The sequence below is a fragment of the Gasterosteus aculeatus genome, chromosome Y, assembly GCF_964276395.1.
Source record: "Gasterosteus aculeatus chromosome Y, fGasAcu3.hap1.1, whole genome shotgun sequence".
Classification (NCBI taxonomy): Eukaryota; Metazoa; Chordata; class Actinopteri; order Perciformes; family Gasterosteidae; genus Gasterosteus; species Gasterosteus aculeatus.
This window is the reverse complement of record NC_135709.1, coordinates 18560915-18580245: the sequence shown is the minus strand read 5'-3', so window position 1 is coordinate 18580245 and position 19331 is coordinate 18560915. Positions and strand designations below refer to the sequence as shown.

The window sequence follows — 19331 nt, the reverse complement described above, 5'->3', positions numbered from 1 at the left end:
CAAAGAGTCGAGATCTAGTCGAGTGTTTTGCTCTCATGTTACGGCTGAGCACGCCGCACTTCCGCACGGTCGCTGGTCAGTCCTGGACTCGGAGGACTTTAGGACTCAGTGTCAGACAAACAACACTTGCACAGTGACTCTAAGCCCTAAATATGACACGAGTTGGGAATACCCGTTCTGGTGCGCTCGACCTGCAGACTGTACAAATAGAACCAGCCCATTTCACTCGGTTAGATTGGCAGTATGCGTGCAAGTAAGCCTAACGTCAAGAACTTCCAAACCGAACACCACCGTACGAGCATGACAATATTGTGTTGACTATTATGAATGAGTTTGCTAATGAAAGGAATGTCTCTAATTGTTGGATATGTCAGCATATGCTCATTTCATCTAGAGCACCTATGTTGGTTCCTGTTCCATTCACGGAAGCCGACTGGGATGTCATGGGGTGTCCTGGGCTATCTCATCGATTTGTGAGTAATGATGAAGACTGTTACACTCCTCCATCGTACACGGCGACAAGAGCGCAAAGCACAACTGCCTATGAGGGTGAAGAGGGGGAAGATGTACGTTTTTCAGTTAAGCAGTTTAATCGTGAAAATAGACCTATAGGTATTAATTAATTAATTATAGGTATTCATTTAATAATATTAAAGTGATGTTGTTTAGATTACAAAAGATACGTCCAACAATGGTTAAGATATCAAGTGCAAATGACTCTCGGTGAGACTAATTGTACGGCGGAGAGTAAAGTGTTAAAAACTGCATGTACTCTCATACCAAATACAGCATCTATTCGATTGGAGATGGGTATACAGAGCATCCCCTGGGCAAATTATTTTAAAGTCACACATTCAACTTGGAGTAGACATAATTGTAGTAAACCATTAATCCCAACTAGACCTCCGAATAGAGATTGCACTAACCCAGCACCTCCCATTCCGGTCCATCCCTTAACCAACGTCAGCCGCTGTGTTAACTTCTATGCTCTGGATGGATTTCATCTAGGTACAGTACTGGAAAGACACATGAATAAGACTTAAATAGCACTTTCCGAAATGCAAAAGGAAGTAAATCACATCAAACACATGGTACTACAAAATAGAATGGCTCTGGACCTTGTTCTGGCCTCACAAGGCGGGGTATGCAAGGTAATTAACAGTGAATGTTGCGCTTACATCTCCGATGCATCATCATCAGTTGATCCAAGATGGCGCCGTTGATGGCCGCCACGGTGCTTCGGTGCGCTTCGTTTTTTTTTTTTTTTTTTGTTTATTACGTTTGCTGCTGCAATTCCCGGAGCTCTTTCACCAGAGATGACCTCTTGAACATCCGTGGAACAACTCCCGTGGAGTTACTTCCAACTTTCCTGCTCTCTTCCGTGGAATTACTGGACATTAGAGTCAAAGCTGCGCTCACCTTTCGTCACGCGGTGAGACGCCGTAGGAGGTGCTTGACAGAGACGTGGCTCTGCGGATCGATACCGGACTCCGCGCTCCAGCTGCCGGGCTTCCAGCTGCTCCGAGCGGACCGCGACACGGAGCTCACCGGCAAGACAAAGGGTGGAGGAATCTGCTTCTACTTCAACAACAGCTGGTGCAACGACATAACGGTGATCCTACAACACTGTTCTCCTGATCTGGAATCTTTTTTTTATCAACATCAAACCCTTTTATTCCCCCCGTGAGTTCGCTTCATTCATCCTGGTCGGTGTTTACATGCCGCCGGCGGGCAACGTGCACGAGGCACAGCGGACACTCGCCGACCAGATACGGCGTGTGGAGCGGACCAACCCGGACTCTTTAGTTATTGTCCTCGGGGACTTTAACAAAGGAAATATCACCCACGAACTTCCTAAATACAGACAGTTTATTAAATGCCCCACCAGAGAGGCGAACACGCTGGATCACTGTTACACCACAGTAAGCAGGGCTTATCACGCCGTCCCTTGTGCTGCACTGGGACACTCTGACCACGTCATGGTCCATCTGATTCCTGCATGCAGGCAGAAACTAAAGCTCTGCAAACCTGTGGTGAGGGAATTCAAGAAGTGGACCAGTGAGGCGCTGGAGGATCTTCGGGCGTGCTTTGACTGCACAGACTGGGATGTCTTCAGGACTGCTACTGACAGTCTGGATGAGTTCACAGAGGCTGTAACTTCCTACATCGGCTTCTGTGAGGACAGCTGTGTACCATCATGCACCAGGGTGAGTTACAACAACGACAAACCCTGGTTCACAGCGGAACTCAGAACACTACGCCTGCAGAAGGATCAGGCATTTAGGAGTGGGGACAAAGACTTGTACACAGACGCAAAATACAAGTTTAGCAAGGCGGTGAGAGATGCTAAACGACTGTACTCTGAGAAACTCCAACAACAGTTCTCAGCAAGTGACTCTGCTTCGGTTTGGAGAGGCCTCAAACACCTCACCAACTACAAGCCAAAAACCCCCCACTCCATGAATGACCTCCGCCTGGTAGACGAGCTGAACGAGTTCTACTGCAGATTCGAAAGACAATGTCCTGATCCCATCCCCCACAGCTCCACCAACCTGCTGCAGTCCCCCTCCCCACCCTCCCCCAGCCAATCAGGTGCTCACGCCTCTTCATCTATATCACCTTCCCCTCCCCCACCAGCAGCGACCCTCTCTATTCTGGAGAGAGACGTTAACCGGCTCTTTAAAAGACAAAATCCCCGTAAGGCAGCCGGTCCGGACTCCGTTTCCCCTCACACCCTGAAGCATTGTGCTGACCAGCTGTCTCCGGTGTTCACTGACATCTTCAATACCTCCCTGGAGACATGCCACGTTCCAGCCTGCTTCAAGGCCTCCAACATCATCCCTGTTCCCAAAAAGCCCAGGATCACAGGACTTAATAACTACAGGCCCGTCGCCCTGACCTCTGTAGTCATGAAGTCTTTTGAACGGCTAGTCCTGACCCACCTGAAGTCCCTCACCGACCCCCTCCTGGACCCCCTGCAGTTCGCCTACAGAGCCAACAGGTCTGTGGACGATGCTGTCAACATGGCCCTCCACTACATCCTCCAGCATCTGGACTCCCCAGGAACCTACGCCAGGATCCTGTTTGTGGACTTGAGCTCTGCCTTCAACACTATCATCCCGTCTCTGCTGCAGGACAAACTCTCCCAGCTGCACGTACCCGACTCCACCTGCAAGTGGATCACAGACTTCCTGTCTTGACAGGAAGCAGCACGTGAACCTGGGGAAACATGTCTCAGCCTCTCGGACCATCAGCACCGGTTCCCCCCAAGGCTGCGTTCTTTCCCCTCTGCTCTTCTCCCTGTACACCAACAGCTGCACCTCCAGTCATCAGTCCGTCAAGCTCCTGAAGTTCGCGGATGACACCACCCTCATTGGACTAATCTCTGGTGGGGACGAGTCCGCCTACAGGTGGGAGTCTGACCATCTGGTGTCCTGATGCAGTCAGAACAACCTGGAGCTCAACGCTCTAAAGACAGTGGAGATGGTTGTGGATTTCCGGCGGAACAGAGCCCCACCCTCTCCCATCACCCTGTGTGACTCCCCCGTCACTATTGTGGATTCCTTCCATTTCCTGGGCTCCATCATCACCCAGGACCTCAAGTGGGAGCTGAACATCAGCTCCATCACAAAGAAGGCTCAGCAGAGGTTGTTCTTCCTGAGGCAGCTGAAGAAATTCAACCTGCCAAAGACGATGATGGTCCACTTCTACATGGCCATCATGGAGTCCATCCTCTGCTCCTCCATCACCGTCTGGTACGCTGCAGCCACAGCCAAGGACAAGGGCAGGCTGCAGCGTGTCATCCGCTTTGCAGAGAGGGTGATCGGCTGCAATCTGCCGTCCCTGCAGGACTTCTTCGCTTCCAGGTCTCTGAAGCGAGCTAAAAAGATCGTGGCCGACCCCTCTCACCCCGGACAAAACCTGTTTGTGTCCCTTACATCTGGCAGGAGGCTAAGGTCCATCAGGACTAAGACCTCCTGCCACACGAACAGTTTCTTCCCGTCGGCAGTTGGGCTCATCAACAGAGCCGGTCCCCCACTGACTGACTATAACATTCCACCGGTCACTCCCCTCCACACTGCACATGTCACTTTAACTGCAATTCATCACTTTATCGTCACTCGTCTCTTTGTCACTTGTTCGTTAGTGCACTTTATGCTTAACATTTTTTCAAAACTTTTTTAATATTTAAAATGTTTAACTTCATTCCCTTATTTTATACTAACCCATAGCCTTATTCTACTAACCCATTGCATTAGCATTTCATTTTACTTTATTTTATTACTTCTGCACTGCTGTCTTGTCTGTCTACTGTCGCGCACTAACCGCCAAGACAAATTCCTTGTATGTTTGGCATATTTTGGTAATAAATGTTTCCTGATTCCTGATTCCTGAATCCTGATTATGATGTCGTGGCAGACACAGAGCAAGGATAAGGAATTGCATGAAGACCACGGTTGATTCCGGATTGTCAAAAATAACAAAAAGAGAGGGATGTTGGGGGAAAATTGTTGAGCCTGCGTGGGGTGAGGCTCTCAGGAATGTGACCTTTGATGTGAGCCGGTGACTTAAGGCAGTCCAGGGTGAGATAAGACACAGATGAAATCATACGTGCCCTGACTGACCTTTTAGATGTTGTTGATTGACCGGGTCCCTTAAGGGAGGGTCACGGGGTCACCCCTACATCGTCTGGTACTTTTCCAACACTCCTCTTGAGGGGTGGGCTCTCCTGTCCTGAGGCAGCACAAACCTCCCTGAAGTGTGTATAAGCTCCTGTTTTCCTCTTCAACTTGGTCAGATCTTCCTGCTCCTTTTGGGGGAAGGAACATCTGTCCCTTTTCAGCTGAATTGTAGTCATTTGACTTCTGTCTCTGCTTACGACTTGTGCTGATGATTTCTTTATCATTTTCCTATATTCTAGTTAGTAATAAATTTTTAATCACAAAGCAAGTTTGAGATACTTTTGGTTTCTCACAAGGGCTAAATCCACAAATTTCCACCACACTACACATACGACATTTCACTCCCAATCAAAAGTAATTATCTTGTGGTGACCAAAGTGTTGTCTGCTGCACCAGCGAGAACGAGAAACAATCCGGGTATGACAGGCGTATCTATGCACCGTCTGCAGGGATGTATGTGTTCTACTGGACTTTTGTGGTGAAGAGAGAGCCGAGCCGAAGGCAAGACTCTCAGTTTATCTCCGAAATATCCACCATACGGCCATGAGCTCTGGAAGATATCAGAAAGAAGAAGTTCATAGATACAAAAAGGCAAAATGAATTTCCTGCACATGGTATCAGGGGTTCACTTCCAGGGAAAAGGTGAAATGCTTAGATATGCGGAGGGAGCGCTGAGTAGAACCCCTCCCCCCCAGCACAGTTACGGTTAAAGGAGACCTCCAGGTAGACACATGCCACGCTCCATGGATTACACATCCAATCTGCCACGGGGAACGCCTTGAATACCAGCAGGAAGAGCTAGAGGATGTCGCTGGCCAGACGGAACCACAACCACTGACAGTCAACTGTCCATTGCCGCCTCTTCCGTTCCTCTTTTCTTCTCTCAGCGGGTCAGCCCAGGTTTGCCCTTGTTAACACGCCACGTATAATAAATTCACCAACAGCCAAACAGCTGAGGTGAACAGCTACAAACAAATAATTCAAAGTGTGATGGGAACGTGGTGCCCCCATCTTGGGCTTACTGTCATTATTCATTACATGACGGGTCAGGATGGAGCACATAAACAGGTAATGACTGTTTTTGCTTAATAGCACCGCTAGGAAAGCTTTAATAAACTCTTTAATAAATTTATTTCAGATTTAAGAAACGGCTAAAAAATTCAATGGAAGGTGGTTGAGGTTGCGAATTCTGTGTCCACACATCCTCTGCTGTTTAAGGAAAAACGCCATCAAAAGCAATAAATGGAAAAGATAATGGCTGTTTGCCTCTATTGTAGCACAATGTTGCTCTATCCAGAAGCTTCACTACTTTTCTTCCAAACCGAGACTGATAGGTCCTACGGTGCACAACGCAAAATCAGAATTTCACACACTGATACTGTCAAGAAAGAATCCTTTTAATGATGGAATTATCTCTTTGTATTGACAGCACTTCACGCTAGCAGTCAATTAACCTCTTGTGACACAAGCGCCTCGCTTTAATCTGAATAAAATATTATCACCCAGTGTCACGTCCTATTATATGTTTAACTGCAATAGCTGGATTGATCTTCATAACCATGTTTTATCACATCTAATGTGATTTAGTCTAACCAAAGCTGATCTGATCTGTGTTTTTCACTATTGTTTCCATTGCAAATCCCTGCTAGAGCACGGACCAGGCAATTGAACCTTGGCAACACGGCACACACACCACATAAAGGAAGTAATGGTGAGTTCCACAGGAACTTGCTGGAGTCTGCCGTTGGGCAGGCTGTTGACCGGCCAAACTAATTTCACACTCCCCTGGTACCCACACAGCCTCTAGTGAAACCATTGGCATAAACAGAAGGTCAGAGAAAGAAACAGAGTAGGGAGGGAGAAATTTTAGAGCAAAAATAGTCAAGGACACTGTCAGTCCCACTTGGGTGCAGGTTCCGGCCATGGAGACCAGCTGCTCGTTTATACATTCATCTCACTTGAATATTTGTTGTAAGGCAGCTAAATGCAAAAGGGTCTCAGCGCCGCCTGCTAACAGAAGGCCATTTAGAGCCGGAACCAGCAGACATTCTAACCAATGCTCAGTCTGTCGAATCAACTGTGTACAAAATGACGAGGAGAGAAATATACGTTTCTACCAAACGTTAATACCAACATAGACCCAGATAAACGGGACACAACATCTGATAAAAAGAGAGGATATGGAGAGGAGAGAGGTGATGAAACCTACACAAACACTTTTTTTTGTTTTTGTTTCTATGGGGTGATGTGTGCATGTTACACGGTTTCACGCTGAAGGATGTTGACTGCTCTATACCTGCAAATCATACAGTAGACTAACGGCACTGTGTATACACATTTGTGTGTGTGTGTGTGTGTGTGTGTGTGTGTGTGTGTGTGTGTGTGTGTTTGTGTTTGAATGAGGGAATGAGAGGGGGAAGGAGGGATAGAGAAAGAAAAAGGAGAGCGGGAGAAGTGGCGGCTGGCCAATAGAGAGCAATGGGGCATTGCCCCACCTGGCGCATCTCTCCTTAAGCCCAAAAAAAAATTAAATTATTAAAAATGTAGTATTTGCATTTAAAAAAACATACAATTCAGCCAATCAGATTCCTTAAATAGATTCAGCCTTTAGCAATTTTGGTTTTGCCACAAGCTTGTGTCATCTCATCAAGTCTCTACAGGCGGATGACATTCTGATGGAAGTAAAGACCAAAGACATATATGCAGTATATATTATATCATAGTATTTGATTTATATGTCACTACATTACCTAGGTACCTAGGTGAGACAAATAAGATTGTAGTATTTACTGTTTGTTTTTTTGAATAAATATTTAACTGCAAAGTAGTGATGTGTTTTTGATACAGTAATTGTTTTGCATTAAATCAACTTGGGATATTTGCTGAAATTGATTTGATTGTCCTACCTAGAATGTTTTCCACCAGCCGCCGCTGAGAGGGAGTCTGAGATGGATTGAGTAAAGTGACAGCAGAGAATTATAAGGAGAGGGCGTATGGCTGGAGCTGTGTCGGTCATGCAATTCTTCTGTCAGACATCAAACTGCTTTACTTTAAAAAGCACACGTGTGTGTGTGTGTGTGTGTGTGTGTGTGTGTGTGTGTGTGTGTGTGTGTATGTGTGGTGTACATACAGTAGGTGATCTTGCTCTAGCATAAGATCATAATAAAAAGCTTTACAAGCGATGGAGTGGTCAGTAAACCACTCCATCGCTCCAAGACGTGATCAGAGCCCCGGTTCACTGTTCGGTTTGACTTATGACTCAGGGTGGGAGGGAGGAGCAGCACACCCACATCTGTAGATTTGTGTAACTACCAAGTGAAAAGCTGTTTTGAACCGAGTGACTCGTCCAATGAAATTACTCATAGCTTTAATTTCAGAATGTGTCTGTTCTCGCTGTCACTCATCCTCTCTCTCTCCCACATGAACTGACAAACACAATCACAGCTTGGCGGCCTTCAATTGCTCCCCAATGTGATTATTACCAACCACTTTCCATCTGCTCTGAACTGTGAAAAAAACGCATGCACATTGGTATGTAAGCGGCTATACATACATGCTCTCATACAAACAGAGACAAGCAGAGACAGAGATTTGAAGTGTGATGTCTGCCCTCCGTGTGTCCTCTCAGCACGACAAATGCACTACTTCATTCTAGTTTGTTATATAAACAGGGCTGCCAGACACACACCATGACACTAATCATTGTCCTCATACCGCTATAAGAATATGGGACAATCAACTGTAAATATGACCCTATACTGATCAGTCAATCAGAAAACAGAAACCTGAAGTTTTTTCAGATTTAATTCCCACTTTATACTACTTTTCAAGGTGGGTTGCAACTGCTGTTTCAACAGGATTCAACTTTCATTGGTGCCTGGGATTGATGTATGAATAAATAAATACCATTTTGCACCCATGATAAATCCTGTTTATCACTAGTAGTAGACGGTAGCAGATGGAATAAGACACAGAGAGCTGGCTGGTGGCGAACGAGAATCAGACACATCACGTGGCACTATTTGGTTTCTGAAATGTGGTTTGAATATCAAAGTAGGTATACATATTTCATATGCGCAATAATGTGAACGCAACCATTAAGTCTGGTTGTATCTTATTTGAGTTTTTGTTAGTTTTATGGTTTATCTTATTGATAATAACTTAAATATCTCAATATCTTTACTGTATCTTGGTTTATTTATTATGCTGGGTTTTTTCTTTACTGATGCCATTTTTGTTCCACTATTTTCCTGGTGTAACACACTTGTAATAAAGGATCATCTTACTTCATCCCATTTCACAAATTCGAGGTCAATCCAAATCTTACGGACCTGAGTCTTCCGCGATGGCCGTGTCCTTGAGGGTAGCCGTGGCTGTGGGACCTTCTGGGAACTGGCCTGTCCTCTTCGTAAATGTGATGTAGCGAGGGCGAGCGGGAGTGGGAGGACCTGGAGCTGCCCGTACTCTGGAGACTGCTGTCAGGGATCTCTCCATGACGGCTCTGAGGCAGAGCAGAAGAAGAGGAGGGCATCATATGCAGCACATCTACAGAACGTTTTCACTATTTCCATCTAGTCATCTATAGAAAACTCAAACACAGCTGCAGGGCCTCACTAGCTCCATCTAACCTCTCCAAGGCTGCTGTGCTGCTGCCCGAAAGCCGGAAGGCTGCACAGGGAGGGAACAGGGGAGTGACCCTGACGGCCACGGGTTTCTCTAGGTGCCTGACCGCGGATGTGATCGTGGTCCCCGTTCAGGTTGTTGTCACTCGCAGAGCGTAGTAAGGAGCGTGGCGAGGGCAGGCTACCGGGCGCCATGCGTCGGTGGCTGGTGTAGGAGGGGGTCTCTCTGAAAGGCACTGAGGGGAGAGAGAGAGAGAGACAGAGAACAACTCTTTACAGACTCAGATTATCGCGTGGAGCCACTGTAGAGTAAACTGTTACGCGGAGATCAAGTGATACAATGATATGTCTTTTATCGAAGGTACTACAGCAAAGACATAGAGAAAACACAATCGTATCATAACAGTTGCTATTCAGTCTCGAAAATGATATTACATATAATTATCATTCAATATTTATTACTCAGGAATGAGTAAACCATATGTTTGATTTGATAGATCAAGTTGCTGGGAATTAAGTATTATCTTCATGAAGCAAACAATAAACAAGTCTTGTTTAAGTTTAAGTTCACACAAAGTACACATGAAAGTGTACTTTCAGGGGAAAAGTATTGTTCACATTAAAAGAAGCATCCATTGCAAACATCACATATGTTACAGGGAATACAATATTGGAATAACCCTAAAATAGGGGTTTTGAAGCCTGTCCACACTAGATGGCAGAGTTTTCCTGTATGAACGTCACAGAAAGAAACACTCAACTCAACAGGGATACCATAATTCCCTGAAACCGTCTTCAAATCCCCTTTATTTCTATTCCAATTCCCTTTTCACCTTTGCATATAACCATAAATTACTCTTGTCTGGCTTCTCCCCTTTCTACACTCCATTCTTCAGTCTGACCACGTTGATGTTCAAACCATTAAAAGACTCAGGTCGTTTGGTGATATACTTCCGCTGGCGCCGACTTACCAACATCCGATGTTTTGTGGACCTTTATGATTTCAGCCAGATCAAAGTTTCCGGCTATAATGGCCACCTGGAGGTTGGGATGAAGCGGAGCAAGGAGAAAGGAAACTTGAAACGGCCCGTGTCGCAAAGTGGAAAGTAGTTTAATTCAACGAAATAATAAACATCTCAACATATCACAAAAATAAATAAAGAATCTTTTTCTTTTGTTCCCTCTGCTAATAAACGCTCAGCACGTTTAGTCTGCCGCTGTGGTAGATGGTTAAAATCTGTATGTGTGACAACGTTTTGGGCACCGCGTGTGGAACAGCCTGCCTTCTAGAAAAATAATTAACTTTGATCTGCACAGAAAGTTTCTGTGTTATTTTCACATGGACTTCATCAACCACACACACATACTGTGATGGGGAGCAAGCAGTGGGTGGGTGCTGATACGCTGCCTAAGTTTTTAACAGCAATCAACGATTCAATGTAGCCGCAGGAGGTAAACTACGACCTTGCAAGCAGAGGAGCGCGTCGCGGTTCTTGGATACCGCACATACCTGAAAGGCAGTCTGGCTGTTGTAGTTCTTTATCTCCTTATTGGCCCCCCGGAACAGGATGACTCGTGCACAGCTGTCCTGGATGAGCCCAAAGAGAAGCACATGTTTGACTACGACTTTAAAGTATCATTGTATGTCGTTTGGACAAATTGAGCGGGACAATTGGGATGCAAAATTATAATTCGAAATTTCTTTAAACCGGACAGTCAAATGTGCACAAATATATCCGTATATGTGGAACCAGCGGTCTGACAACCACTTGCTTTTCTCTCATACTTTATTAACAGACATGTGTGAACCAAAATAAATACAATAATAATAGAATGATCTCACTAATGAATTGGCTCCAACGACAATGTGTGTCGCTAATGACAAAAGGTGGGAAAGCAATGGCTAAATTATGACTAAAAGATACATGCGGATATAAAAAATTGAGCTGGGATTGAGTTAATAGAAGAAACACATTCCAACATGCACAACAATCAATAGTTCACAACCACACATTTGACTCTCTTATGTGTCAGACTTATTACAATATATTGCTGTGTGTGTAAACGAGCCCTGGCTCTTCAGGCATAACAAAATCCCTATTTGTAAATGGGCAGACACGCTAATGTGTCCATGTGCTGACTTGAAGAGGGCCGATGCGTAATTTAACACTGATGAAGGATTAGCAGGATTAGCCTGGCTCTATAATCAGCGCAAAGACTCCTGTCAACTCACAACATTAATTCAACGTTTGGTTCCATGTGATTTATCTCATCAAGCTGGCTGTATCTGATGATCTGTATTAATATACCAGGTCATATATACTACCGTTTGAGGTTAACGCTGATTCACTGTGGCGTCCTCTTCTGGTGTGCCTGAACTGAGCAGCGTGTAAACGCCTGCAAAGTTCATGTACGTATAGATGGTGAATATGGGGGGGGAGGGAGGGGCTTTGTAAATGCAGCAGGTTTAACAATTAATGCATGAATACTCTGCATTACGCTGATAACGGGGTCTAAAATATCTTTGTCTTTCTAGGAAGAAGGGCCTTAGTTGTAAATGCCATATAACTAGATGGTGCTGAGAAATAACAGAATGAGTACTGTCAATATCGCCACCCCTGAGTCAATTAATCCCCAATGAGATGTATGGATGTACATCGATGGTTTTAAGAAGAAATATAATGAATACCATTCAACAAATATGTATGGACATTCGTTCAATTCATTCATCTTTCATTCTTATATGAAAGGTTTACAAAGACAGACAAAACAAAAAATGATTGCATCCATTTCAATGGGATTAGAGAACCTGCCGCAGAACGAGCAGTTCAGACTCAACTGCCTGTTTCATGTATAGCATATATATATACAGATACATCACACATTGGACACATGTCATCAGACACTGGATATCTGTCTTTCGTCTCTAAAGCCGTTTGCCAAATAGGGAGTTTTCAGTTTGGTTGTGCGGCTCAGATTCATTCCTTTCCGCCTGTGTTGAGAGCGGCATTTCTTTGACCTCTGTGTCAAAACTGTCCACCGCTTGTTGTGACTTTCAGTATTTGATTACCTAAAAAAAAATTCAAGCTGGAAAGTGTGTTGTGTTATTATGACGGCCAGCAACCGTCGGTCAGTAGCATGTCAGGGAGAAGAACTCTGCCAACGGCAAAATGTAGCCATTCAACACAGTTTCATGGAAATAGGTTCAATGTTGTATTTGTGTTTCTACTGACCAACACAACAAACCAAAATCAACCTCCTTGACGACGATAGTAACAATGTTTCCGCACCAATCCCCGGTGTAAAGGTTACACGCAAGGCCCACCCGGCACTTGAATCTCTCCCATACGTGCACGTTACAACATACTCTACTGCTACTAACATTGACGTAAACAAGTTCACCTTCTCAAATAATCACATGAATGCCGCTCAGTAGTTGAATTCCTGAGTTTTTGTTATTTATAGACATTTAACACTTTTTTACACACATGCTTTGGAAAAATGCATAGGCCACACACACAGACAAGACACACACACACACACACACACACACACACACACACACACACACACACACACACACACACACACACACACACACATACACACACCCATACGTGCAAAGGCCAATTACAGCGCGGGGCCATCTGTCGTGCTCTTTTCTCTAAAGCTTCCTATAGGAATTCATTAAGAAAACCTTTCCAGCAGTCCTCACCGTGGTTTGCTAGATGTGATTACATTTTTGGGAGAGGAATACACAGTGAGCTAAGTTGAGTACTTTACAGTAATGACGTGGGTCAGTCATGTGTAACGAGTGAGACAGATGGTAGCTCTCACAGCCATGTCTATACAGTTGAGGATTCTTCTTTCATTAGATTTGAAGCAGATTTGGCATCCACTGGGAGTAGAGTTTGTTTTTAAATTGGATTGTGACATCAAAAGCACATAATGATGCACAATTTAGGTCTGAAATATTCCTCATTATCGTGTGGAACAACAACATAACAAAAGTGCTGTAGCACGGAATAGGGTTTCTTTTCCTCTGCGCAGCTTATCAAGAAGTGGCTCAGAGATTACATTGATCTCTGGTTTGAACAGGTCTGTGTGTGTCTCGCACATCCTCTCTCTAACTCCACTCATCCTGGTGGTCACCAGTTGCCATTATACTACCTACTGTGTCCTTTCTCAATAGTTTACCCGACCCAGCTTGCATGGATCTGTCTGCCGGGTAAAGACCCCTAGCGCGGCTTCATTCACTGCTGCTGATCACGAGTGCCGGGCTGAAAGCCCAGTGAGTGAATGGTAATGGCCAGCCGGACCCCCTCAATGGAAGCATTGATCAGGTTTACGCTGTTGCTGCTGATTATGTTATCTTGCCATTCATCCACTCTCCCTCACCTTTACCTGAACCTCTTTTCTCTCTCCATATTGATCTTCGCCACTGCATTTACCGGGCTCCGGAGAGGGAGAGGTATCGTTAGGAGCTTATCAATGCTAATGCTAATATCAACGCAGCTTATCGGTTTGGTTCCCTGTCAAAACTCTCACCGGTTCTTTTTGATTATTTTGTGAGAAAAATTAAAAAATAATCAACAACTTGAACTGCAAGAAAAAAACCTCCCTTTTGTTGCTTATACTTTTTTGAATTTTAGAACATTACTGCAGGCCATCCACCGGCGTGCTTCTCCGCACGACTCTACCCCTCGTCCCATAGTTTTTTACACAGAGAACTCACTAGAAACTTCTAAAGTACCGATAGCAGAACCATTTACCGTGGACCAAACTCCGGGGAGTTTCCCAGTTAGAACTTTGTATCAGGGGTATCACCAGTTCCCAGTTTCCTCCATCTTCTCTATCATTATATCCACCCACATGCACATACACACACACTCACACTCACACACAACAACTCCTGTCCCCCCCTTGACTGAGGAGTGTGAACATATAATGACTTCAGTCAAATGAATGTGTTACAAACAGATTGTGTTAAGTTTTGATGCTGTGCTTTCAAAACCTGTAGCTGAAAACCTCTCTGGCTCTCATGAGACTGTGGTGTTCCAGTCCAGTTGAAGCAGGCCGTTCCTCATGACTGGAACACACAGTTCAAATTACAACATGCAAATACTCACACACACACACAACTAAAACATATTTCATTTGTTAATGAAGTCCTAGCAAAGTGCTCATTTAATGTTCATGAACTGAAGGACTACTGTCTTTTACCAATGAAGGAAAACCTTCTATATATATATATACAGATACAGACGTTCTGTCTGTTGAGTCATTCACTTTATTGTTGGTGTTATTTATTACTGAGGTTTATTATGCGTCAGTGCCGAATAACACGTTTCTCCTGGCGTGAATACTCTCCAGAGCACCAATTGGTGATTAATGAGCACAAAATTTTCCTTTTTATCTATTTATTCCTCTATGGATTTAAGGTGTATTTCCATGAGGACGTTGGATTAAAACTTAAAACCTAAAAATATAAAACAGTTTAAGCAATTCCTTAAAATATAAAACCACGGTTCTTAGCTTGTTCTAATAAATAAAAGCTTGATGTAGTCATTGTGACACAAAGAATCAACGTGATTCATTGATCATTTTGAGCTTAACAATAACTGTACAACTGCACATTTCAATCAAACAGACCATCAAAAAATGACAAACTACAACAACAACATACAGCTGTTTTTTTACCTCTAATTCACAGATGTTAACAGCAGCCCAACATTTTTGAGTCAGTTGTCGAACAAGTTCTATTGACGCAAACACAGAATGTATATGATTCCGATTAAGTTTAGCCTCAACTACACTACGACTACTCCACCGATCTGAGACATCGACGACAATACAACCATTCCGTCAACAGCTGGCACAGATGTTAGACACCATCAGCACTAATGGCAACAATGCCTCCCAGACTGAAATCACGGAGGGTGGGTACATGTGACCTGCTGGGGAATCGCATACGCGTCATAGAGAGGAAGATTGTTGTCATGGTTATTTACTGTATTTAAGAAATGCAAAAGATTTTCACATGGGATTTTAGCCACGGGCACTAACGTAAACGCGTCATACAGCCTCTTCGCCGTGCAAGTGTGACATTCTCTCTCACTTGGCCACTTTGGCCTTGGACGTAAATCGTGTATTGCACATCTAACCCATTTGAATGTAATTCCACAGAAAACTCCACTTCTCAAGCGCCCAAGCATATTCATTTCAACAACTGGTACCTGGTTGTAGAGAGCACACACATGCAGTGCAGTGTTTCCAGATGCATTCTGGGCGCTCATGTCAGCTCCGTAGAACAGCAGGTGTTCCAGGTGTTGCACGTGGCCGTAGCGGCACGCCTGAAAGGACATAATCACATATTTACTTTATTTAGAAAACAAACCCTAATTTACTTTAAAAAAGGTATAAGGTAACAACCAACATGGTTGTGTAGAGCTCATTGGGTTTCAAGAAGTTTTCTTTTACAAATGAGGTACACAGAAATTGTAACAACTAAAACAAAAATATTTTACTATTGAATATATTATTTTGTTTTCCCTTGAGATACTTCTCCTTACCTCTCTAAAAGCAAGAAAAAAAACTTTGCATCACCTGGGGCCAAATATTAAAATGAGTTAAAATGATATTATACAAGAGTTGAGCTTCTTTGCTTCAGATACCTCGGAGCGATAAACATTTCCTCTACTCTTTATTTATCTCCTCCCCCATCTTTCCCTTCTACTCCGGGGTTTTGTCCTGTGTCATTGAAAGAAGCGCACCAGCTCTTCCGAGCGATGGTTCCCTCCCTCCTGGGTGCTGTCTTGCTAAGAGCGTGTGACAGCAGGGAGACAGCACACAAATGATGCTGGGATTGTTGCTGGTTATCAGAGTTTCAGTAGTGTATCCTATTGTGCACGATATACACCCCTAGAATACTAATGCGTGAAAGGACATCAAGAAAAGTGGGGGACGAGAGCAAGGAGGTGAAATAAATCAAATAGGGAGAAAATGTGTAGAGCTGAGGGGTTCTTAGATTTATTTTACTGTATCTTGCCTTTATAAACACAAAACACATCTGATCACATCATTGAGATTTCTGTATATCCTTCCATTAAAAACGTTTTAACAAACAAATTGTCTGTGTCTTCACCAAGGTACACTTGAACACACTTCTAAGGAAAGCAAAAAGGGTTTAGAAGCTTATAGAGTCATTACGCAACAACATTTTTGTATTTTCTTTTCTGAAAACATCTTCAAACTTTGGGAAAAGTGTCAGACTGATGAGTATGTGCACATTAGGGTAACTAAAGCAAAAGCACCCTGTAAGGCCCCTTACAATCGTCAAATAAGGCTACTCTGTGTGGGTAAGCTTTGATTTGAGACAAGAATATTTCCTTTCTACAGCACCGCTTCAGATCCTGCCATTGGATATCGGAAGATAAATACACAGCAAATTTAGCAGCATCAGCAGTGGAATTAGAGTCCCACTCTGTGGATACAGTATTGATAGTACACGATCCGTCGTAGCGGCACATTGTGATCAACACAAAGAACAAACGTTTTAAGCTACATGAGTCCCCGGGAAGAGGTGCAGACCATTAATGAAGGATAATAAAAATTAAACAAGACACATCGGGGCTCCCTGGGAATATTCTTTGTACCTCAAGAAAAGTATGAGAAAATGTATTAAGGAAATCCCTTAAGGTTATTTCATGTGGCACAAATCACTCCGCAACACAACAGTTACTGCAGTTCTATCCTTAGTTATGAGGTTCAGTTCAGCTTATTCTAGTACAAATACAACTCATACTTCACTCTAACTATGAAATCAAGTCTTTGAGCTTGAACTACACCGGAGGCAAGTAACTCTGGAAGAAAGAATCACAGATGAAGTGGGGTTGCGGAGTAGTATGTAGCGATAGTAAGCGATGGTTGGTGCAGAAAAATGAAAAACGTTGACTGTTATTTAGCCTCTTTTTGTAATAATATTGGTGCACATGGGTTTCCATGCTGACCTGAACTTAAAGTAATCATTTTTGTATATATATTAAAAACATAGTCTTGTGATTAATGTTTTACCACAGAAGACTTAAAAATGTTTAAAAATTATATAGCCAAATAGCTCATGACATTTTAGTAGTCTTCAGTATTTGCATAGCATTCAATAGGTAATAGGTAATAATAATACATGTATAAGTGTTGATGGTTGCCCAGTGAGCAGTACCAGGACTCAATAACGGTTTTATAGATCGGAAATTTGTTTTGGCACTCAACAAATTTATAGAAAAACAATAAATTTTGCAATTATGCAAATGTAACTCAATTGATTAAAAAGGGAAGACACAAAAATCAACTCAAAAGAACTCTGAAATCCAGACAAGACCTTTTACCCTGCACCTACATTTGTATTCTGCAAACAACACATCACAGCTTTGTGTGTGTGTCTGTGTGTGTGTGCGTGTGTGTGTGTTACCTGATGTATCTCCTGCCAGCCATTCTCATCCACAGAGCCAACTTGTGCATGATCATGCAGCAGCAGCTCACAGCAGTAGGGGTCTCCTCCTACCATCGAGCTGTGGTACAGAGGAGTCAACCCCCTACTGTCTTTATAGTCGGGCGATGCACCCAAGTCCAACAGCGTCTAGTGGGATAAGAGGGCGGTTTGGGGCAATAATGCTTTAAGCACTCCATACAGTCACAATGTGAGGTTTGAGCGTAGACCAGTAACAAAGTCTATGTTGTTTATACATTTACGTTATTAAAACAACGTAAATTCTATCGCAAGAAAAAATCTCAGCAAAGTAGTTTTCTCTGTGGGACCGTAGGAAAATATTGTATGTCATCCATCTATACTGCTAAGAGGGCAGTCGATGTCAGGGCCGACAGAGAGACAGACAGCAATTGACTCTCACACACCTAAACCTGCCATTAAGAGTCACCAATTAAGTGACCCCCAGGGACATGTCGTTGGACTGTGGGAGGACACTCGAGCTCCTGGAGACAGACACGGGGAGAACATGCGAGCACCACTCAGAGAGGCCGCTGGGTGGTGTGTTGAACCCTGGAGCTTCTCGCTGTGAGGCGACAGTACGAACCACTACACCACCACGCCACCCACAGTGGAAATAGATGATGTATCTTACACGGCACTGTGACATTAAATATTTGTATTTCGACAATGAGAAATAACCAATTTCATTCTCAACGGTTCCAGCTCAACGGGAAAATAAATGGCATGACTCATGTAAATCCTTTCATTGAAGTTACAAGCATCCTCAAAGCAGGCACATGCGAGGCCATTTAATGAATAGCCGGGCAATTTGAAGAGATCATGTGAGTCCTCACATATTTAGTAATCGCTCGGGCTGTTAATTCGCTCTGTACTCAATTGGTCAAGCATTCTTTGCCAGAGATTTCCTACCTGGAAGTTCTCTTCTCCAAGGGAACATTTTTGCAAGAAAGCAATTGGTGTAGTGCAGAAATAAAAGAGATTAGTCAGCTGTCTGCGACCTTTGTGTGTGTACTGCACTCACTATAAGTGCTGTATAGTTCTTGCTGCGCACGGCCTTGTGCAGGGCTGTTATGCCATCTTTTGTTCTGAAGTCCAGATGCGCCCCTCCACTCTTCAGCACCTTGATGAGATCTGCACATCCCTCCAGCTGTGCTGCGAGCGTGAGAGGACATTCTGTAAAATCAAAAGACGAGAAAGCAAACAATAACCAAAATGTTATTTCAGGTAACATTGTGCATTTTTCTTAGTATAATAACATCAAACAATTGAAGCTGTCAATATTTGAGGACAAAGCTTGTTGGAGTTGACAAAACTGTGGGTTTGCATCTTCAATAAATATGCATTTGGATCACTGCTAACTAAGATAGTTCCTCACCTCCTGTATCTGGATCATGGAAGTTGGGGTCCAGGCCCTTTTCCAGGAACCTTGAGACCTTTTCAATGTTCCTTTGCTGCATGTACTCCATAAACTTCTTCAAGTTTGCCTAATGGAGGGAGACAAGGTAGTGGGAAGGAGGTAAG

General features: G+C 43.7%; 1 protein-coding gene and 1 long non-coding RNA gene across 4 annotated transcripts in view; one reads left to right on the top strand and one right to left on the bottom strand.

Annotated features, from left to right (window-relative positions):
- Nucleotides 1-19331, bottom strand: part of LOC120812444 (SH3 and multiple ankyrin repeat domains protein 3-like) — a 105069-nt gene that overhangs the window by 71024 nt on the left and 14714 nt on the right. For all 3 annotated transcript variants that reach the window (XM_040168384.2, XM_040168387.2, XM_040168392.2), the window contains 8 exons: nt 19186-19294; nt 18832-18983; nt 17772-17939; nt 15541-15657; nt 10815-10892; nt 10276-10342; nt 9311-9540; nt 9014-9183 (listed from right to left, as the gene is read on the bottom strand). In XM_040168384.2, coding sequence (XP_040024318.2) covers nt 9014-9183; nt 9311-9540; nt 10276-10342; nt 10815-10892; nt 15541-15657; nt 17772-17939; nt 18832-18983; nt 19186-19294 — 1091 coding nt within the window. The remainder of the gene's footprint in view (nt 1-9013; nt 9184-9310; nt 9541-10275; nt 10343-10814; nt 10893-15540; nt 15658-17771; nt 17940-18831; nt 18984-19185; nt 19295-19331) is intronic.
- The window catches only part of LOC144391119 (uncharacterized), an 84180-nt gene continuing 65524 nt past the window's right edge, over nt 676-19331 (top strand). Inside the window, exon 1 of the long non-coding RNA XR_013455003.1 lies at nt 676-1008. This is a non-coding gene — a long non-coding RNA (uncharacterized LOC144391119). The remainder of the gene's footprint in view (nt 1009-19331) is intronic.